The sequence below is a fragment of the Leucoraja erinacea genome, chromosome 18, assembly GCF_028641065.1.
Source record: "Leucoraja erinacea ecotype New England chromosome 18, Leri_hhj_1, whole genome shotgun sequence".
Classification (NCBI taxonomy): domain Eukaryota; kingdom Metazoa; phylum Chordata; class Chondrichthyes; order Rajiformes; family Rajidae; genus Leucoraja; species Leucoraja erinaceus.
Window position 1 is genome coordinate 29039220 of NC_073394.1, and position 17193 is coordinate 29056412.

The 17193-nt window shown below is 44.6% G+C and overlaps 1 protein-coding gene across 1 annotated transcript in view; it reads right to left on the minus strand.

Annotated features, from left to right (window-relative positions):
- LOC129705858 (N-acetyl-beta-glucosaminyl-glycoprotein 4-beta-N-acetylgalactosaminyltransferase 1-like) overlaps positions 1 to 17193 on the minus strand; it is a 566730-nt gene that overhangs the window by 199610 nt on the left and 349927 nt on the right. Inside the window, exons 6-7 of the mRNA XM_055649703.1 lie at positions 15837 to 15937; positions 13050 to 13117 (exon numbers count right to left, since the gene is read on the minus strand). Coding sequence (XP_055505678.1) covers positions 13050 to 13117; positions 15837 to 15937 — 169 coding nt within the window. The remainder of the gene's footprint in view (positions 1 to 13049; positions 13118 to 15836; positions 15938 to 17193) is intronic.

Genomic DNA, 17193 nt, shown 5'->3' on the forward strand with positions numbered 1-17193 from the left:
CATACTCCAATGATGTCTGCAGCAATGCATTGCCCAAAGTTCATCTCCCAACAGATTTTCAGCTATAGTGGTTTGAGTCATGATTGGCACAGTTTATCCCCGTTAGGAACACTTTTAAATAAAGCTGAAGGCTCGCACTGGATGATATTTAAAGGTATGGTGCACATCGCTATGGTAACCATAGGCAGGATGCTGTCCAACTCTCTACCAAGTGCACTGACCTTAACTGGGATCGCAGCTCCAGGTGCTTTCAGCAGCTCCCCACTTAGGCAACGTTGCCATTACAATCAGCGAAATGACAAGTAGTTCCATATATTAATTGGATTAGGAATGAGCAGAAAAACAGCAAGCCTTACATCAGTGGCAGGGAAAGTATCGGAGGAGATTGTTAAGGATAGGATCTACTTGCATCAGAAAAATCATTGACTTATTAGGGATGTTCAGCATGGGATTGTGCAGGGGAGGTTCATATTTTACCAAATTCATTGTTCTTTGAGGGGTTACGAAGATGATCAACGAGGTATGGCAGTGGATGTTGAATCCACGACAAATGGGTTGTGTGTTCTGACGAGAGATCGATAAATGACCAAAATTGCCACAAGAATCCTTCTCCACCTTCCGCACATCTCTGAGGATGTCGCCTAATAGTGCAGTACATCCAACACTCTCTCACTCCAGTTGTGTGTAGGCAAGGAATGAGTGTGTGTGCCTCAATAATGGGAAGAGTGGATGGGCAGTGTCTTGTCAGGGGGCAGAAGAACCTACACAGAGGAGGAAGCTTCACGGTAAATGTGCCCCCAATGAATGCCTCCAATTTTGGGAGCCCTGTGATGCCAAATGTAAATTAACAGTTGCCCTTTCCAAATGATGAGGTTGATGATGATGATGATACTTTATTGTCACAAGTAACTAAGTACAGTGAAATTCTTTGGTTTTGGATACAAAGTACACAAAAGATGCTGACAAGGTTGCATGTTGGCCGCTTCTTCATCAACCTCAAACCACCCCATCCCTGTGTTCACAGGGCCCCCCCATGCCAGGTCCCTCTTTGTTCTCAGGAGCCCCCCACCCACGCCGGGTCCCCCTTTGACATTAGCGGTCATTCTGAACGTAAGTTGCAATGAATATAAATCAAAGATACGACTGATTCTCATGTGTTGTTGTTTGCCTAGATAAATAACAAGGATAGACCTAATGAGAAAACATTCTTTATTCAAGGGAGTCAACCAATGACAATGGCAGGTACAACAATATGACAAAAGTATCAGCTCTCAGAAGTGCTGAATTCATTTCAAAGTCCAAGTCAAAGTCGCCCTCACATTCAGAAACCTTGCCTCAGGATCCTCGTTGCAGCCTCTGCTGAGACATGCCAAACGACACAGGTGTTGCTCAATGCTGCTTTGCAGAAGTGAAAATAAAGTCAACTGGCAAAGCAGAAAATACTTTGAAGGGCTTCATTGCATGTAAAATGCTTCAGGATGTCCTCTGACCTGTGAAACATGATGTTTAAATCTAAACTCTGTCTCACGTTAGTAGTCGTAGAGTCATAGTGTTATACAGCCTGTAAACAGGTCCATCAACCCAACCTATCACCAACACCAGTTCCACTTCCATGCATTTGACCCACATTCCTCTAAACCTATCCTTTCCATGAACCTGTCCAAATGTGTCTTAAACATTGTGATAGCTCCTCCCTCAATTACCTCCTCTGGCAGCTCATTCCATATACCCACCACCCTTTGTGTAAAATAGTTGCCCTCGGGTTCCTATAAAATCTCCCCCTTCACCTTAAACCTATGTCCTCTGATTCTTGATTCCCCTACAGAGAGTAAAGGACCCTATCTATTCCTGTCATGATCTTATACACCTCTATAAGATCACTCCTCATCCTCCTACGATCCAAGGAATAAAGTTCTAGTTTGCTCAACCTCTCCATATAACACAGGCTGTCGAGTACTGACAACATCTACATAAATCTTCCCTGCACCCTTTTTAGTTTAACAACTATAAAGTAGACTTCATTTGATTTTTTTTTTGTCATTCCGAATAAAGACACAAAAAGCTGGAGTAACCCTGTGTCTCAGCATCTCAGGAGAAAAGGAAAAGGTGACGTTTCGGTTGAGACCCTTCGTCAGGCTGAGAGTCAGGGGAGAGGAAAAGGAGAGATATGAAGATACATCGAACAAATGATTGAAAGATATGCATAAGGACAAATCAAGGCCAACAAAGATAATCAAGAAAAGGTGGAGCCCACAATGGTTCACTGTTGGCTGTGGAGAAGGTGGTAACGAGTGAGACAAACAGTGAGACTCAGCAGGACAACAGTGAAACCAGTACGATGACTAGGGTGGGGGAGGGATGGAGGGAGAGGAAATGCAAGGGACACTTGAAGTTAGAGAAATCAATATTCATACTGCTGGGTTGTAAGCTGCCCAAGCAAAATATGAGGTGCTGTTCCTCCAATTTGCCTTTTGGCCTCACTCTGACAGTGGAGGAGACCCAGGACAGAAAGGTCAGTATGGGAATGTGAAGGGGAATTAAAGCATTTGGCAACTAGGAGATCGCATAGGCCAAGGCGGACTGAGCAAAGGGGTTCAGCAAAACGTTCAGAAGTTATTCCTAGCAAAAGTGCCAGCCAGTGAAGGAGATGGTGATCCTCATTTTGTGCTTGCTCCACTGGCACAGTTACCCTCTAATTATTAGTCTAGTCAGTCAGTTTCAGCTAGTTTCAGCAGGACTGGAAGTTTCAGCTCCTCGCCCTCCTCAAGTACAAAAGGCCAATTGTGGTTCAAAACGATACTAGCACACCTATTAGCTGGATCAGCACAAATAGCATGTATCACAGAGACGTTTCGAAGAATAGGTGGAAGGCAATCAAATGAATGCATAGATTTGGCACGCAGACACGTCTTACAAAGGGCAGTGTCACACGCAGCATCTGAACAAGCACCAGAATGGGGAACGGTAAAACAACAGGCAGGTGGCTGTTTAAAGTAAAAGGAAGCAAAAGGCTAATTAAAGAACAAGCACAGAAAATCAACTGCCACTAAATTCTAACCTTGGGTATTATGTGCCATTGTTAAGATTGCTGTCAGGGAGATACTCGAGTGCAAACAGATAGCTTTTTTTAGTGGGAAATATTAGCAACTTGAGAATGAGAGGACCCTTGGGGAAAGATTCACATTGTAAACCAAGGAATAGAATAAGATAGAGGAGGTGGACTAGAAATTCAGTGGCTGGAAAGAAATCCTGCTCAATGCAGCAGTTGTCATAAAAGAATAAAGGGCAGCACGGTGGCACAGCGGTAGAGCTGCTGCCTTGAAGCGTCAGGGACTCGGGTTCGATCCTGACTATGGGTGCTGTCTGTATGGTGTTTGTATGTTCTCCCCGTGACCTGCATGGGTTTTCTCCGATATCTTTAGTTTCCTCCCATACTACAAAGAGGTGTAGATTTGTAGGTTAATTTGGCTTGGTACATTGTCCCGTGTGTGAACTCAGACTCGTGCTATATCTCTAATCTAAACTAAACTAAACTAAACTAAACTAAATTAAACAATCCTTTAAGAACAATCCACAGGTCTGATAAACATTCTTACTTCATGACTGAGATATAAGAAATGTAAAGGATGTCCCTCCTGTAATACCGGAAGATGGGGAGTGAGTGAGTAGAGTAGAGTAGAGGAGCGAGTGCAGGGAATATCCTGGGCATGAGATACCTAACAGCGGTATTGAGGCTGGTGACATCTCAGAGGCTGCAGTCAGAAGCAAATCCAGAGCTATGTAGGTGATGTGGAAACAGAAGAAATCAGGGGGTTTAGAACATTGAACATAAAAAATACAGACTCTTTGGCCCACAACATCTGTGACGAAAATGATGTCAAGATAACCTAATCTCATCTGCCTGCACATGATCCATATTCATCCATTCTCTGCATATCTATGTTTCCTATCTAAAAGCGTGGAATGCCATTATAGTATCTGTGTAGGAAGGAACTGCAGAAGCTCGTGTACACCGAAGGTAGACACAAAATGCTGGAGTAACTCACCGGGTCAGGCAACATCTCTGGAGAAAAGGAATAGATGATGTTTTGGAAACAGGCCCATCGATCCAACTAGTCCATGCCAACCAAGATGCCCTGTCAATATATCTGTTAAATGTTGCTATTGTATCTGTCACAACTACCCCCTCTGGCAGCTTGTTCCATATAGCCACCACCTGCTGAGTGAAAAATTGGCCTCTCAGGTGCCAATTCAATCTTTCCCCTCGCACCTTAAACCTATGTCCTCTGGTTCTTGATTCCCCGACTCTGGGTAAAAGATTCTGTGCATTTACCTTATCCCTCTCATGATCATATACATCTCGATAAAATCAACCTTCATCCACCTGTGCTCCAAGAAATAAAGTCCTAGCCAGCACAACTCCTCTGGTGCAGCTCAGGCCCTCAGTCCTGGTAACATTGTCATAAATCTTTTTTGCTCTCAGGCCAGCTTAACAACATCTTTCCAATAGCAGGGTGACCAAAACGGAACACAATACTCCAAACGCGGCCCCACCACCATCTTGTACAAATGTAACATAACATTCCAACCTATACTCAATGCCCTGACAGATGTTCAAAGCCAATGTGCCAAAAGCCTTCTTGACCATCCTATCTACATGTGAGGCCACTTTCAAGTAACTATGTACCTGCATAACGAGGTCCTTTGTTCGTGATATTTATTTAGTTTGTTTATCTTTAATATTTTACTTGGTATGTTAACGAGGTCCCTCTACTCTATAACATTCCCCATTCCCCTACTTTTGATCAGTCCTTCCATAAGCTGGGATACTGTTCAATTTTACTTCGGATTCACGCGAGTGACTACGTGAAGAACCCGCCAGGACGCATGCGTGCCATATCACTACACGCATTGCGAAACGACAGACGGGGTGGAGCGTTCCCCCGCAGCGGCAATTTTGAAACCGAGACCGACAGGTAAGGGAATTACTCTGCGGTCGTTTTTTGTTTCCCGCGCTGTTTTTTACAGGGGGAAACTATGGACAAAAATAGAGTCCACAAGGGCTGCGTCTAAGCTGGCTGGGGAGGACCGCGGAGTTGCGGGCAGTCAGCAGCGGCTGACGGCACCAGATCATCGTGAGTGGGATCAGCTGTGCCCGACATGGCACCAGCGCGCCGGCCAGATCAACACCACGGCCGGGCGGGAAGCCTATACGGAACAGAGCCGTTGACTCTGACAAGTCGGACTGCAAGAAATTCCGCGGGGACCAGCGCTGCTGGGGCCAAATGGAGCGGCTTATGGAGCAGATGCTCCAACGTGACAGACTCCGGGAAATGGAGTCTAGTCACCATGGGTTATACAAAACACGCACAGCAGCACCTTACGTAGGGCTGCACAGTGCATCTCCCTCGACAGAGGGGAGTACTGAGGGTCAATTCTGGGCTGACCCTGACGAGGGGTTTGCTGAACAAACAACAAGTGTGCAGGGGGTGCAGGAAGGAGAAAGAAGGAGCTCGATGAGGAGGCAAAAACCCTGGGGCTCATAAAGGCGACAACAGGAAGGACCTCCTACACTCAAAGACAGCACCCTTACGCACCCACCAGCAGAGCAGGACAATCAGAAGCTGGTGAAAGCTCAAAGGCCGGACATACAGGACAGCGGTCTTTTTTAGGCCATGGCCCAGACCGGCCTTCATGGAAAATGCGCAAACCCCAGACCCAAACCCAGACACCGGCGCCTCAACCTCCTCGAAGACTACACAGGAAGAAGTAAACTTTCCACTGGTAACCATGGAGGTAGGTGGGTCTGGTCCCTTACAAATTATATGAAGTGTGGATAATACACATATCGGTGGGAGATTACACTTCTTTTGTTAGGCATGGAGTGCATTAACAACAGACACTTACAGTGGCTTGCAAAAGTATTCATACCCCTTGAACCTTTCCACATTTTGTCACGTTACAACCACAAACGTAAATGTATTTTATTGGGATTTTATGTGATAGACCAACACAAAGTGGCGCATAATTGTGAAGTGGAAGGAAAATGATACATGGTTTTCAAATTTTTTTACAAATAAAAAACTGAAAAGTGTGGCGTGCAAAAGTATTTGCAAGCCACTGTATATCCTAAACAGTATCCAGGAATATACCATTGAATTTGTGCACAAAAATAGCCCCCAGTTCAGAACCAAATGTTCGTACTTTCACTAAAAGAAAAATTGGAAGCACATGCTGAACTGGTGAGACTCCACGCTAAGGGGGTTATTGAAAAAACCCAACACGATTCTCTGGAATTTCTGTCTAATATCTTTACCAAAAACAAAAAAGATGGTGGTTGTCGCATCATCATAGATTTGACCAAATTGAATACATTTGTGCAGTATATTCATTTCAAAATGGAAACCTTTGTTACTGCCAAACAATTGATTTCCACAGGTTACTTCATGGTTAGCATCGACCTAAAAGATGCTTACTATTCAGTGCCTATACGGACTGATCACAGATGTTATTTAAAATTCAACTAGATGGGGCAGCACTGACAGTATAGAGCTCTACCAAATGGATTAACATCAGCCCCCAGGCTGTTTACAAACATTTTGAAACCAGCCTTAGCGTTTCTTCGGAAACATAAACATATGATCATGGCCTATCTAGATGACATATTGATTGTGGGCTAAACTTTGTAATTAGCCAAACCAGCTGTATCAGCCACCAAACAATTGTTTGAGAAACTGGGGTTTATCATCCATCCAGTTAAATCTAAACTACGCCTTCCACCATAATGGATTATTTGGGGTTCACTATTGACTCAGTTCACATGTCAGTGACTTTACCAAAGGACAAGGCTACAGTCTTAACTGAGGCCTGCAACAACCTCATTGACATCAGTGAATCATCTATCAGATTGGTAGCAAGGATGATTGGCAAAAAAGTGGCTGCTTTTCCAGCCACACAATTCGGACCTTTGTATTATCAAAATTTACAAAGGGGAAAAATACAAGCACTCAAAATTAATGCTGGTCATTTCGACAGACCAATGAAGCTACCAATCAAAGCAATTATGGAATTAAAATGGTGGAGGGATAACATTCGGCAATGTTCCAGCCCTATCATTATCAGCAACCCCTCAGTGGTGCTACAAACGGATGCCAGTGCACTTGGTTGGGGTGCTACCAATTCCATCTCTAGCTGTGGAGGTAGATGGAATGCACAGGAGGCATCATTACTACAGACACTTGGCATAAACTACCTGGAAATGTTGGGTACGTTCTATGGCCTAAAGTCATACTGTTCTGGAATATATCACCAGCATGTTAGACTACAGATTGACAATACCACCGTGGTGGCATATATTAACCGTATAGGTGGAATCAAATCAACATCATGTGACAATCTAGCTAATACAATTTGGCAATGGTGTATCCAGAGAAATATTTGGATATCAGCTACTTACCTACCAGGTAACCTAAATTCAGTGGCAGACACCAGGTCACGCAAATTCAATGAAAACATCGAATGGATGTTGGATATAAAAGTATTTGCTGATATTGTAGCACGGTATGGAACACCAGATATCGATATATTTGCATCTAGACTCAATTTGCATCTAGACTAGAACCTTCTCCGGTCTGAAACATCTCGACCCGAAACGTCACATATCCATTCCTTCCACAGATGCTGTCTGACACATTGAGTTCCTCCAGCACTTCATGTTTTGCTCAAGATTCCAGCATCTTCAGATCCTTGTGTCTCTGCCTGTAAATATTAGTTTGCCTTTCCCTTCCAGGCACTGAGGCCCTGGTGTGCATTTGCAGTATCGTTAGCTCTCATCTGTGATGACATTGACTGACTGACTCCGAGATTTCCAGGAGCTTTCCTGCATGACACGGAAGATTCATCAACTCGGGTTTATGCCTCTGTTTTTGTCAGTTGCTCATCATTGTTCATAACCTGACTATTATGGAATCATTTTTCTCGGAAGTCTCTACCGCAGATAATTGGGTCAGTTGGATAATACTGCCACCACTTACTGTCTGCTGATGCTTTCTCAGAGTCTGAAGTGTAGGTCAGTTGTGACTGAGCTGATTAAGTCTCTTCACATAAGCTCTTCTTTTGTAGATGATGCACCTGCTCAGGCTATGGGTGCAATTTCAAAGCACTCAGTAATAAGGAAATAGTACTCTTTAAAAACACTCCCCTAACAAGTTTCTCAAGTTCATGTTGTAGGAGCAGAATTAGGCCATTCGGCCCATCAAGTCTACTCCGCCATTCAATCATGGCTGATCTATCTTTCCCTCTCAACCCTTTTCTCCTGCCTTCTCCCCATAACCCCTAACACCCTTACTAATCAAGAATCTATCAATTTCCACCTCAAAATTATCCATTGACGGCCTTCATAGTCTTCTGTGACAATGAATTCCACAGATTCACTAACCTCCAACCATAGGAATTCCTCCTCATCTTTCTAAAGGTATGTCCTTTCATTCTGAGGCTATGGCCTCTGGTCCTAGACTCGCCAACTAGAGGAAACATCCTCTCCACATTGACTCTATCCAGGCCTTTCACTGTTTCGGTAAGTTTCCATGAGGTCCCCCATCCTTCTTATAAACTCCAGTGAGTACAGGTCTAATGCCATCAAACGTACATCATATGTTAGAAACATAGAAACATAGAAAATAGGTGCAGGAGTAGGCCATACGGCCCTTCGAGCCTGCACCGCCATTCAATATGATCATGGCTGATCATCCAACTCAGTATCCTGTACCTGCCTTCTCTCCATACCCCCTGATCCCTTTAGTCACAAGGGCCACATCTAACTCCCTCTGAAATATAGTCAATGAACTGGCCTCAACTACCTTCTGCGGGAGAGAATTCCAGAGATTCACCACTCTCTGTGTGAAAAATGTTTTCCTCATCTCGGTCCTAAAAGATTTCCCCCTTATCCTTAAACTGTGACCCCTTGTTTTGGACTTCCCCAACATCGGGAACAATCTTCCTGCATCTAGCCTGTCCAACCCTTTAAGAATTTTGTAAGTTTCTATAAGATCCCCCCTCAATCTTCTAAATTCTAGCGAGTACAAACCGAGTCTATCCAGTCTTTCTTCATATGAAAGTCCTGACATCCCAGGAATCAGTCTGGTGAACCTTCTCTGTACTCTATGGCAAGAATGTCTTTCGTCAGATTAGGAGACCAAAACTGTACGCAATACTCCAAGTGTGGTCTCACCAAGACCCTGTACAACTGCAGTAGAACCTCCCTGCTCCTATACTCAAATCTTCCTGCTCCTATACTCAAATGTTAACTCAATCATCCCTGAGATCATTCTCGTAAACCTCCGCTGGAATTTCAAAAAGGAAATGCCTACAACAAGAGGAAGCAGAGACATATTCTGTAAGAGATTAAACTTGAACTGTGAAATATTTTTATTTTGGCCCATTCATTTTTTTGGATCTGACACTCACTGGCAAGACCAGCAGTCATGGCTAACAGGAACTGCAAATGTTGTTTACAAAATAAAAATACTAAGTGCTGGAGTAACTCAGCAGGTCAGGCAGCATCTCTGTAGAACTTGGATTGTTGGCGTTTCAGGTCAGGACCCTTCTTCAGACTGAGCCATTCAAACTGATCGGCCTGAAGAAGGTTCCCGACCTTCAACTTATTCCTGCTCCTGTTTCTTATGCCCTAGTTCTAGGCCCCGCCCTTCTTGAATGCCGACATGTTCTTGGAGTTTCTTCCTCTTATTAGAGCATAAAACCTAATATTAATCCATATTAAAAACAATTTTAATAAGTTGATGGTAAATAACGTAGAATTAATAGCATTTGCAACTTCAGTGTATGACTGAGCAATCTACATTTATCTGCATTGTCTTTAAATTCTACATGTTTCATTGAAAATACAGATTTGCTTTTCCTCTTGATCTGAAAGAGTTTTTGAATTTGATTTGATTCATCATGACCAACAGCACTCAAACAAAAGCTTTTGCAATTGGGTTGAGGCTACATAGTCATCAGGAAATTATAAAGAACAGTACTGATACAGGGGCCGCGGGGCGTTTTTGAAAGTCGGGGGGGGCTGAGCGATCACTGATCACCGGCCTCAAGGGGGTACCCAGCAAGCATGGGCGGAAAACCCGGGGGGGGGGCAGAGGGGACACGCCCCCCCCCCATGTTTTGAGAGGTGGGGGACATCCCCCCAAGTTTTTGTGATCCAGATTTTAAAACCCGGTGAAATCTCCGCTTTCTGCGAGACAGTGGGGGTGGGACTGATGATCGAGGGCGCCGATTGGACGAGAGAGACGTCGGTCAGCAGGCAATGGGGGCGGAACATGATGATTCAGCGCGATGATTGGAGGAGGGAGGAATAGGGGGGGTGGGACTGAGGATAGAATGAGGTGATTGGAGGAGGGAGACGTGGCACAGACCTGCGCCTCATCCGCAGCCAGGTTCGATCCCGGCAGGGTCTCCGGCGCTGTCCCGAGTGCCCCCCCCCCCCCCCACCACGGGTGGCCAGAGAGGTCGGGAGTCAGACGTGAGCGGTGCCCCCAGGCCCACAACCAGCGCAGAGAAGCAGCGCTAAACCCAGCTCAACTCTGCCTGTCCCACCAGGTGAACCTACAGCCCTCCCTGGACTTGCGGGAAATATGGCCAGCGTGGAGAAGCAGCACTGGTGTCCCGTCAGTCCAGACAGGGCTGTAGTTAACCCGGTGAGACAGGCAGTGTTGAGCTGCATTTAGCGTTGGATTGAGCCTCCCAAGCCTCGCGCGTGTGTGTGTGTGCATGTGCGCATGGCCGCCAAAAAATTGTGTCCCCCAGTCCCCTCCATGTTTTGATAGCGAGTGAAGGCAAGGGACTGGAGCAACCAAGCGGGGGAAGGCTTTTTGAATTTTTAAAATCCACGGTAGGGACTTTTTGAAATTTGATGTATTAAAATCATGTTTTAGTGCATTGCAAAAGTATGATTTCAATGTTCTTTCAGGCCTCCCCCACCTCAAAAAGTGGGTGGACAAAAGAAACTTTTGATAAACTAACATAAATAAAAATGCTTAATTTTTTTTAATTTATATAACATCCCTAAATGTTATATGAATTTAAAAAAAATAGATATGTATATTTTTGTAAGTTTGTCAAAAGCTTCTTGTTAGTTTGAGGATTCCGTGATGGTAAGTTCACAGGCTTGGCGATCGGAGCCCTCAAAGGGGGTTGGGGGAGTGGGAGGAGATACAATTATTAGTTGTCATGCACACTTGTCATCGGGCAGCCAGGAAATTGTGTGTGTCCCCCCCCCCCCCCCCCCCATGTTTTAAAAGCGATTTCAACCCAAGAGCGTGAGAGATCCCGCATGATCCTGACTATAGGTGGTGTCTGTACGGACTTTGTACTTTCTCCACATGACCACATTGGTTTTCACCAGGAGCTCAAGATTCCTCCCACACGCCAACGATCTAAAGGTTTGTAATTGGCTCGGAAAAATGGTAAATTATCCCTAGTGTGTGTAGGATAGTGTTACTGTGTGGGGATCTCTGTTCGGCACAGACTTGTTGGGCTAAAGGACCTGTTTCCACATTGTATCTCTAAACTAAACCAAATCATTCAGAGATGGGTGTGTACTCAGAGATGGGTGTGTACTCATCTAGCTAACACTTGCTATGAAAAGTCACTGCACAGAGTCCATTCCTCGGTTACTATGTGGATAGAAATAGTTTGATTTCCAAAGCAAACTTTCACTGCCTTTCAAAACGGAAAGGCATAAAGTGCAGGAGTAAACGAGCAGGTCTGGAGCATCCTGGAGATCATGAATAAAGTGACTTTTCGGGTCGGGACCCTGCTTCCAAATCTGGGGCTCACTACCCAGACCTGCAATGGACTGCAATTATTCTCTGCGGGATGCACAATTCAGTCAACGTTTCCCCGCATTCCTGACTTCCATCAACAATCACAGGGCGGTACCTCGACTGGCTCTCCTCAGCTCAGACCCATTCATCACCATCTTGTTTCTCGGCCCTTTCACATTCATTGCCTTCAGTTTTTCAATCCATAACACCAGTACTACACCTGGGACAAGTGTCATACTTCACATCGTCTTCACTGAGTTGCTCCTCACAAAACCAAGTCAATCCACTGCCAGTGATAGCCACACACAAGATAATTTACTAAATATAAAGAGAAGATATTTTGCTTCGGAGCTTGTATTAAGTAAATAATATCTTTATTTTTACTTCTATTATTTGACGACAGCACCAGAGACCTGGGTTCAATCCTGACCACGGGCGCTGTCTGTATGGAGTTTGTGCATTCTCCCTATGACCATGTGGGTTTTCTCCGGGTGCTCCAGTTTCCTCCCACACTCCAAAGACCTACAGGTTTGTACGTTTAAGGGCCTGTCCCACTTTCACAACCTTTTTTACTCGTGGACGTTTTTCATCAGGCTAGAAAAACGGCTCGACCTACTTGATGCCACGAGGACCTACGTCTAGCATCATGGACTGTTACGATCTCCTACGACCTTGTGACGACCATGCTGCGAGCATGAGTCAAAGGCAATCTCGGCTGAGGTCGTGAAAGTGGGACAGACCCTTAAGTGGCTTCGGTAAAAATTGTAAATTGTCCTTAGTGCATAGGATAGTGGTAGTGTACATGGATTGCTGGTCAGTGGGGACTCGGTAGTCCGAAGGGCCTGTTTCCATGCTGTATCTTTAAGCTAAATTAAACTAAAATAAGCTTTACCCATGCAGCCGCTGTTGAGAGGTCACAACGACACTATTCTTATCGTGGGTCACATTGATAAATTGGAATTTAATGTCTGAACTTAGTACATTTTTTAAACCATTTGAACCTACTTCAGATGTGAAAATACTATTAGCCAATGAGAGGGGGGCAGCAGAGAGATCTTAAAAGTGCATGAACAATTTCAAACTTTAATACCTGTTATCTACTTTACTGGGACTAAATAACCTTTTAGTTTGAGGTTTTATGGTAACTGGTTTGCTCCAATCTGATGCCACTGTTTTAGTCATTGAAAGCGATGAATGAAATTGTGTACTTACTGGACTGGATTGGAAACTTGAGATCTGAATTTAGTAAACTCGCCTGGTGCAGCCCACTCTGTACCCAACTGGAAAGCAATGATAAGAAGGATTAGTCACTTGACTGATTCAGACCGACTGAAGAAATGAAACTAAAATGATTTGGCGAAAATAAGATGCTTTCTAGATGTCACCATGTAATAGGAATCATATTGTCAAGCTTGAAAGGGTTCAGAAAAGATTTATTAGAATTTTGCCAGGACTAGAGGGTGTAAGCTATAGAGAGAGGTTGAGTAGGCTGGGTCACTATTCCTTGGAGCGCAGGAGGATGAGGGGTGATCTTATAGAGGTATACAAAATCATGAGAGGAATAGATCAGGTTGATGCACAGAGTAGGGGAATTGAGGACTAGAGGACATAGGTTTAAGGTGAAGGGAAAAATAATTAACAGGAGTCTGAGAGGTCACTTTTTCACACAGAGGATGGTGGGTGTGAATGGAACAAGTTGCCAGAGGAGGTAGTTGAGGCTGCAACTATCCCAGTGTTTAAGAAACAATTATTCACGTACATGGATAGGACAGGCTTGGAGGGATATGGACCAAGTGCAGGCAGGTGGGACTAGTGTAGCTGGGACATGTTGGCCGGTGTGTGCAAGTTGGCCAGAAGGGCCTGTTTCCACACTGTATCACTGTGACTCTCTAATACTGCATTTGAAGGAGGCACTGTGGTTATCTAAAGTAGGTCCTCCCTACACAGTTACAAACCAGGAGCTGTAATTTTTTACAAATCGTTTTCATAGATAGTCATGAGGTCAAAAGTCATACGGTCATGTGATAGTAGAAATAGGCCATTCGGCCCATTAAGTCTACTCTGCCTTTCAATCATGGGTGATCTATCTCTCCCTCCTAACCCCATTCTCCTGCCTTCTCCTGTGACTCCTCTGACACCTGTACTAATCTGTACATTGTCAATAGTCCCTCAGGATTGACAATGACATCCTTCCACTCATGTTGTGGGTTCGGAGGAGACCGATGCGGCTAATGTGGTAACCTCCAGATTCAGGGACAGTTTCTTCCCAGCTGTTATTCCCAGCTCAAACCAAATTTAGTTTGAACTTCATGTGAGGTTCAAATGACAAATAAACGGTATTGTATTATTGTATTGTACTGTATTGTATCAAGCAACTAAATCATCCTACCACAACCAGTGAGCGGTGCTGAACTACTGTCTATCTCATTGGAGACCCTCAGACTATCCTTCATCAGACTTTGCTGGCTTTACCTTGCACTAAATGTGATTCCCACATCAATACACTGTAAATGGCTCGATTGTAATCATGTATTGTCTTTCCACTGAATGGATAGCATGCAACAAAAGCTTATCACTGTACATCAGTGCACGTCACAATAAACTAAACTGAAACTGAAACTGAACCTCTGATCCTTCCACGTACAGAGCAGGAGGTGATAAAGGCGCTGGCAGATGTGTGCCTTGTGGGTAGTTCTAGTGAATGTGGATGACCTTGCAGAGATGAGTTTAAAGTTATTGTTTCTAATGCTTGCGGTACCTGCGGTAGTTAGTCCGGGTCTGAGAAACTGGTGGGAGGGCAGGGGTCATTACTACTGAGTGGATGAAGAGTTTTATGTAGAGTGATGTGGTTTGCATTTGCCTGAAATTCACCTTTTTTTAAGCCCTTCTTCAGTAGTCCCTTTAGATTAAGAATAATATGCTCCTGAGGAGTAGGAGGTGGATGTGCATGTATTATTTTACCATGGAGTCACTGTTGCTCAGAGCAAGGTCTTGGCACAATGGCAATGAGGTTCAAGACAACTGGAGGGCTAGGTTCCGGTGCACAGATTTAACACACACATCCCCCATGTAGGGGCACAGATAATCAATGTTCCCGTGCATTGTGGCACTAAGGCCATCTCATTGCCTCAGTCATTAGATTAGTCAATGCAGTACCTTTAGCATCATAGAGTCATGCAGTGTGAAAACAGGTTCCTTGGCCAAACGTGCCCAACTGGACCAATGTGCCCCATCTAAACTAGTCCCACATGCAAGCATTTGGGTCATATCCCTCTAATCCTATCCTATCCATGTAACTTTCTAGTTTTATTTTTAAATGCTGTGATAGTACCTGCCTCAACTAACTCCTCTGGCAGCTCGTTCTATATACCTACCACTCTTTGTGTAAAAAAATTAAATCTTTCCCCCCCTCACCTTAAACTTATGCCCTCTGGTTCTTGACTCCCCTACTCTGGGTAAAATATGTTAGTCTACAAAGCAGCAGACAACTGTTATTAGAGATAGAGAGTCATACAACGTGGAAACAGTCTCTTTGGTCCAATGTACCTACGCCGATCAACATGTACCACCTGCCTGCTTTTGGCTTTTATCCCTCTAAACCTAAATGTTTCTTAAATGTCGTGCTGGTACCTGCACAGCAGTACTATTAGAATTATTATAAATTCGAAAACTATTAATAATTTTAAAATCATAGGATCATAAAACGTTAAAAATAGATTAAAATATTCCAACACGTGCCTTCAAATGTCAGATATATAAAAGAAACATTACGTACAGTGTAGGATAAAGCAATGACTTCATTATAAAACTTTTCATTTGCTGGAGCCTGATACCATCTTTTCACTTTTATGCTTTTTCATAGCTAGAAGGTGGATGCTTGGAGAGTGTCCATATAACAGAGAAAAAAAACAGTCATCCCCAAAGACATTTTAATGCAGTGATTGAAATGCCTGGAATGGCTGCTGGAGCAGATAAGAGAGATTGAACTGGCATCTGTACCTTGCCTACATGTATCAGCAATCTGGCATTCGCAGGACTTTCGTCAGAGCTGAGCCAAAACTCGGAATTATCATCAGATGCAATTGCAAACTGGAAATCACCTGGGAAAATAAAAAACACAAAGAATCATCAGTCAGGCTGGTGAGACGCAAACATGTTGAAAATCAACTCAGGACCCATTGTGTCTGTGTACCAAACACATGAGAGTAGAAGACAATATAAGAAGGGAGAGCATTTTCTGCAGCGATTAATTATTTAACAATTAAATACAGAAATCCGAAAGTTGCAGAAAGGAAACACCAGTTTAATGTTGGTCATCTAAAAACACCAAGATTTTGTGCCCAGTTTAGGGGAATCGAGAGCCAGAGGACATGGGTTTAAGGTGAGGGGGAATGATTTAATAGGAGCCTGAGGGCCATCTTTTTTACACAAAGGGTGGCAGGTGTATGGAACCAGCTGCCAGAGGAGGTAGTTGATACTGGTACTAACACAACATTTAAGAAACACTTGGGCAGGTCTTCTTCTTCTTCGAGTCCGTTGCAATCTCAGATGTCGTTCTGCCAGTATCTGGCGCAGGTCACAGCTGGTCGGGTCGGTTCAGCCAGGTCCTGGGGGCTGCACTGGGGGGCGTCGTCACACTCCAGTAGGTGGGACATTGTCTGTACTGCTCCACAGCTGCATGTGTCTTCTGCCTGGTAGTTCCATGCTTTCATAAGTGCTTTGCACCTCCCCTGCTCCACTCGTAATCTGTTGAGGGTCTTCCAGGTTGGCCATGGGAGGTCGTGCCCGCTGGCGAGGCATTCAGTTGGAGTGATTCCTCTCTCCATCCAGTCGTGGGCTCGTGTGTTGAGCTGGTTCCATTCATCTTTCCAGATGTTGGTCCTTGCTGTTTCTTTGGTTGTCTGGAGAGGTGGGACTGTCTGCAAGAAACTGGCTCTAGATTTCAGTCGGGGTGGAGGTGCTGTGTGTCCGTGCAGGGGGTGCCTGGTATCGATCTCCTGTGCTCTCCGCTCGTCTTGGGCGACGATGGATCGTCTGATATGGGGGGGGGGCAATACCAGCTAGGGCGTAGAGGCACGGGACTGGCGTTGTCTTTATGCATCCTGTGATAATGCGGCAGGTGTCGTTGAGGGCTGTGTCAACCAGTTTGGTGTGGTGGGAGCGGCTCCAGCTTGAGCACGCGTATTCAGCTGTGGAGAAGCACAGGGCTAGGGCAGTTGCACGGATGGTTGGTGGATCAGCGCCCCACTTTGAGTTTACCAGTTTGCGCAGGATGTTGTTGCGAGTGTTGACCTTGGCTTTGGTGTTCTGAAGGTGGGTTTTGAAAGAGAGTGTCCTGTCGAGTGTGACTCCAAGG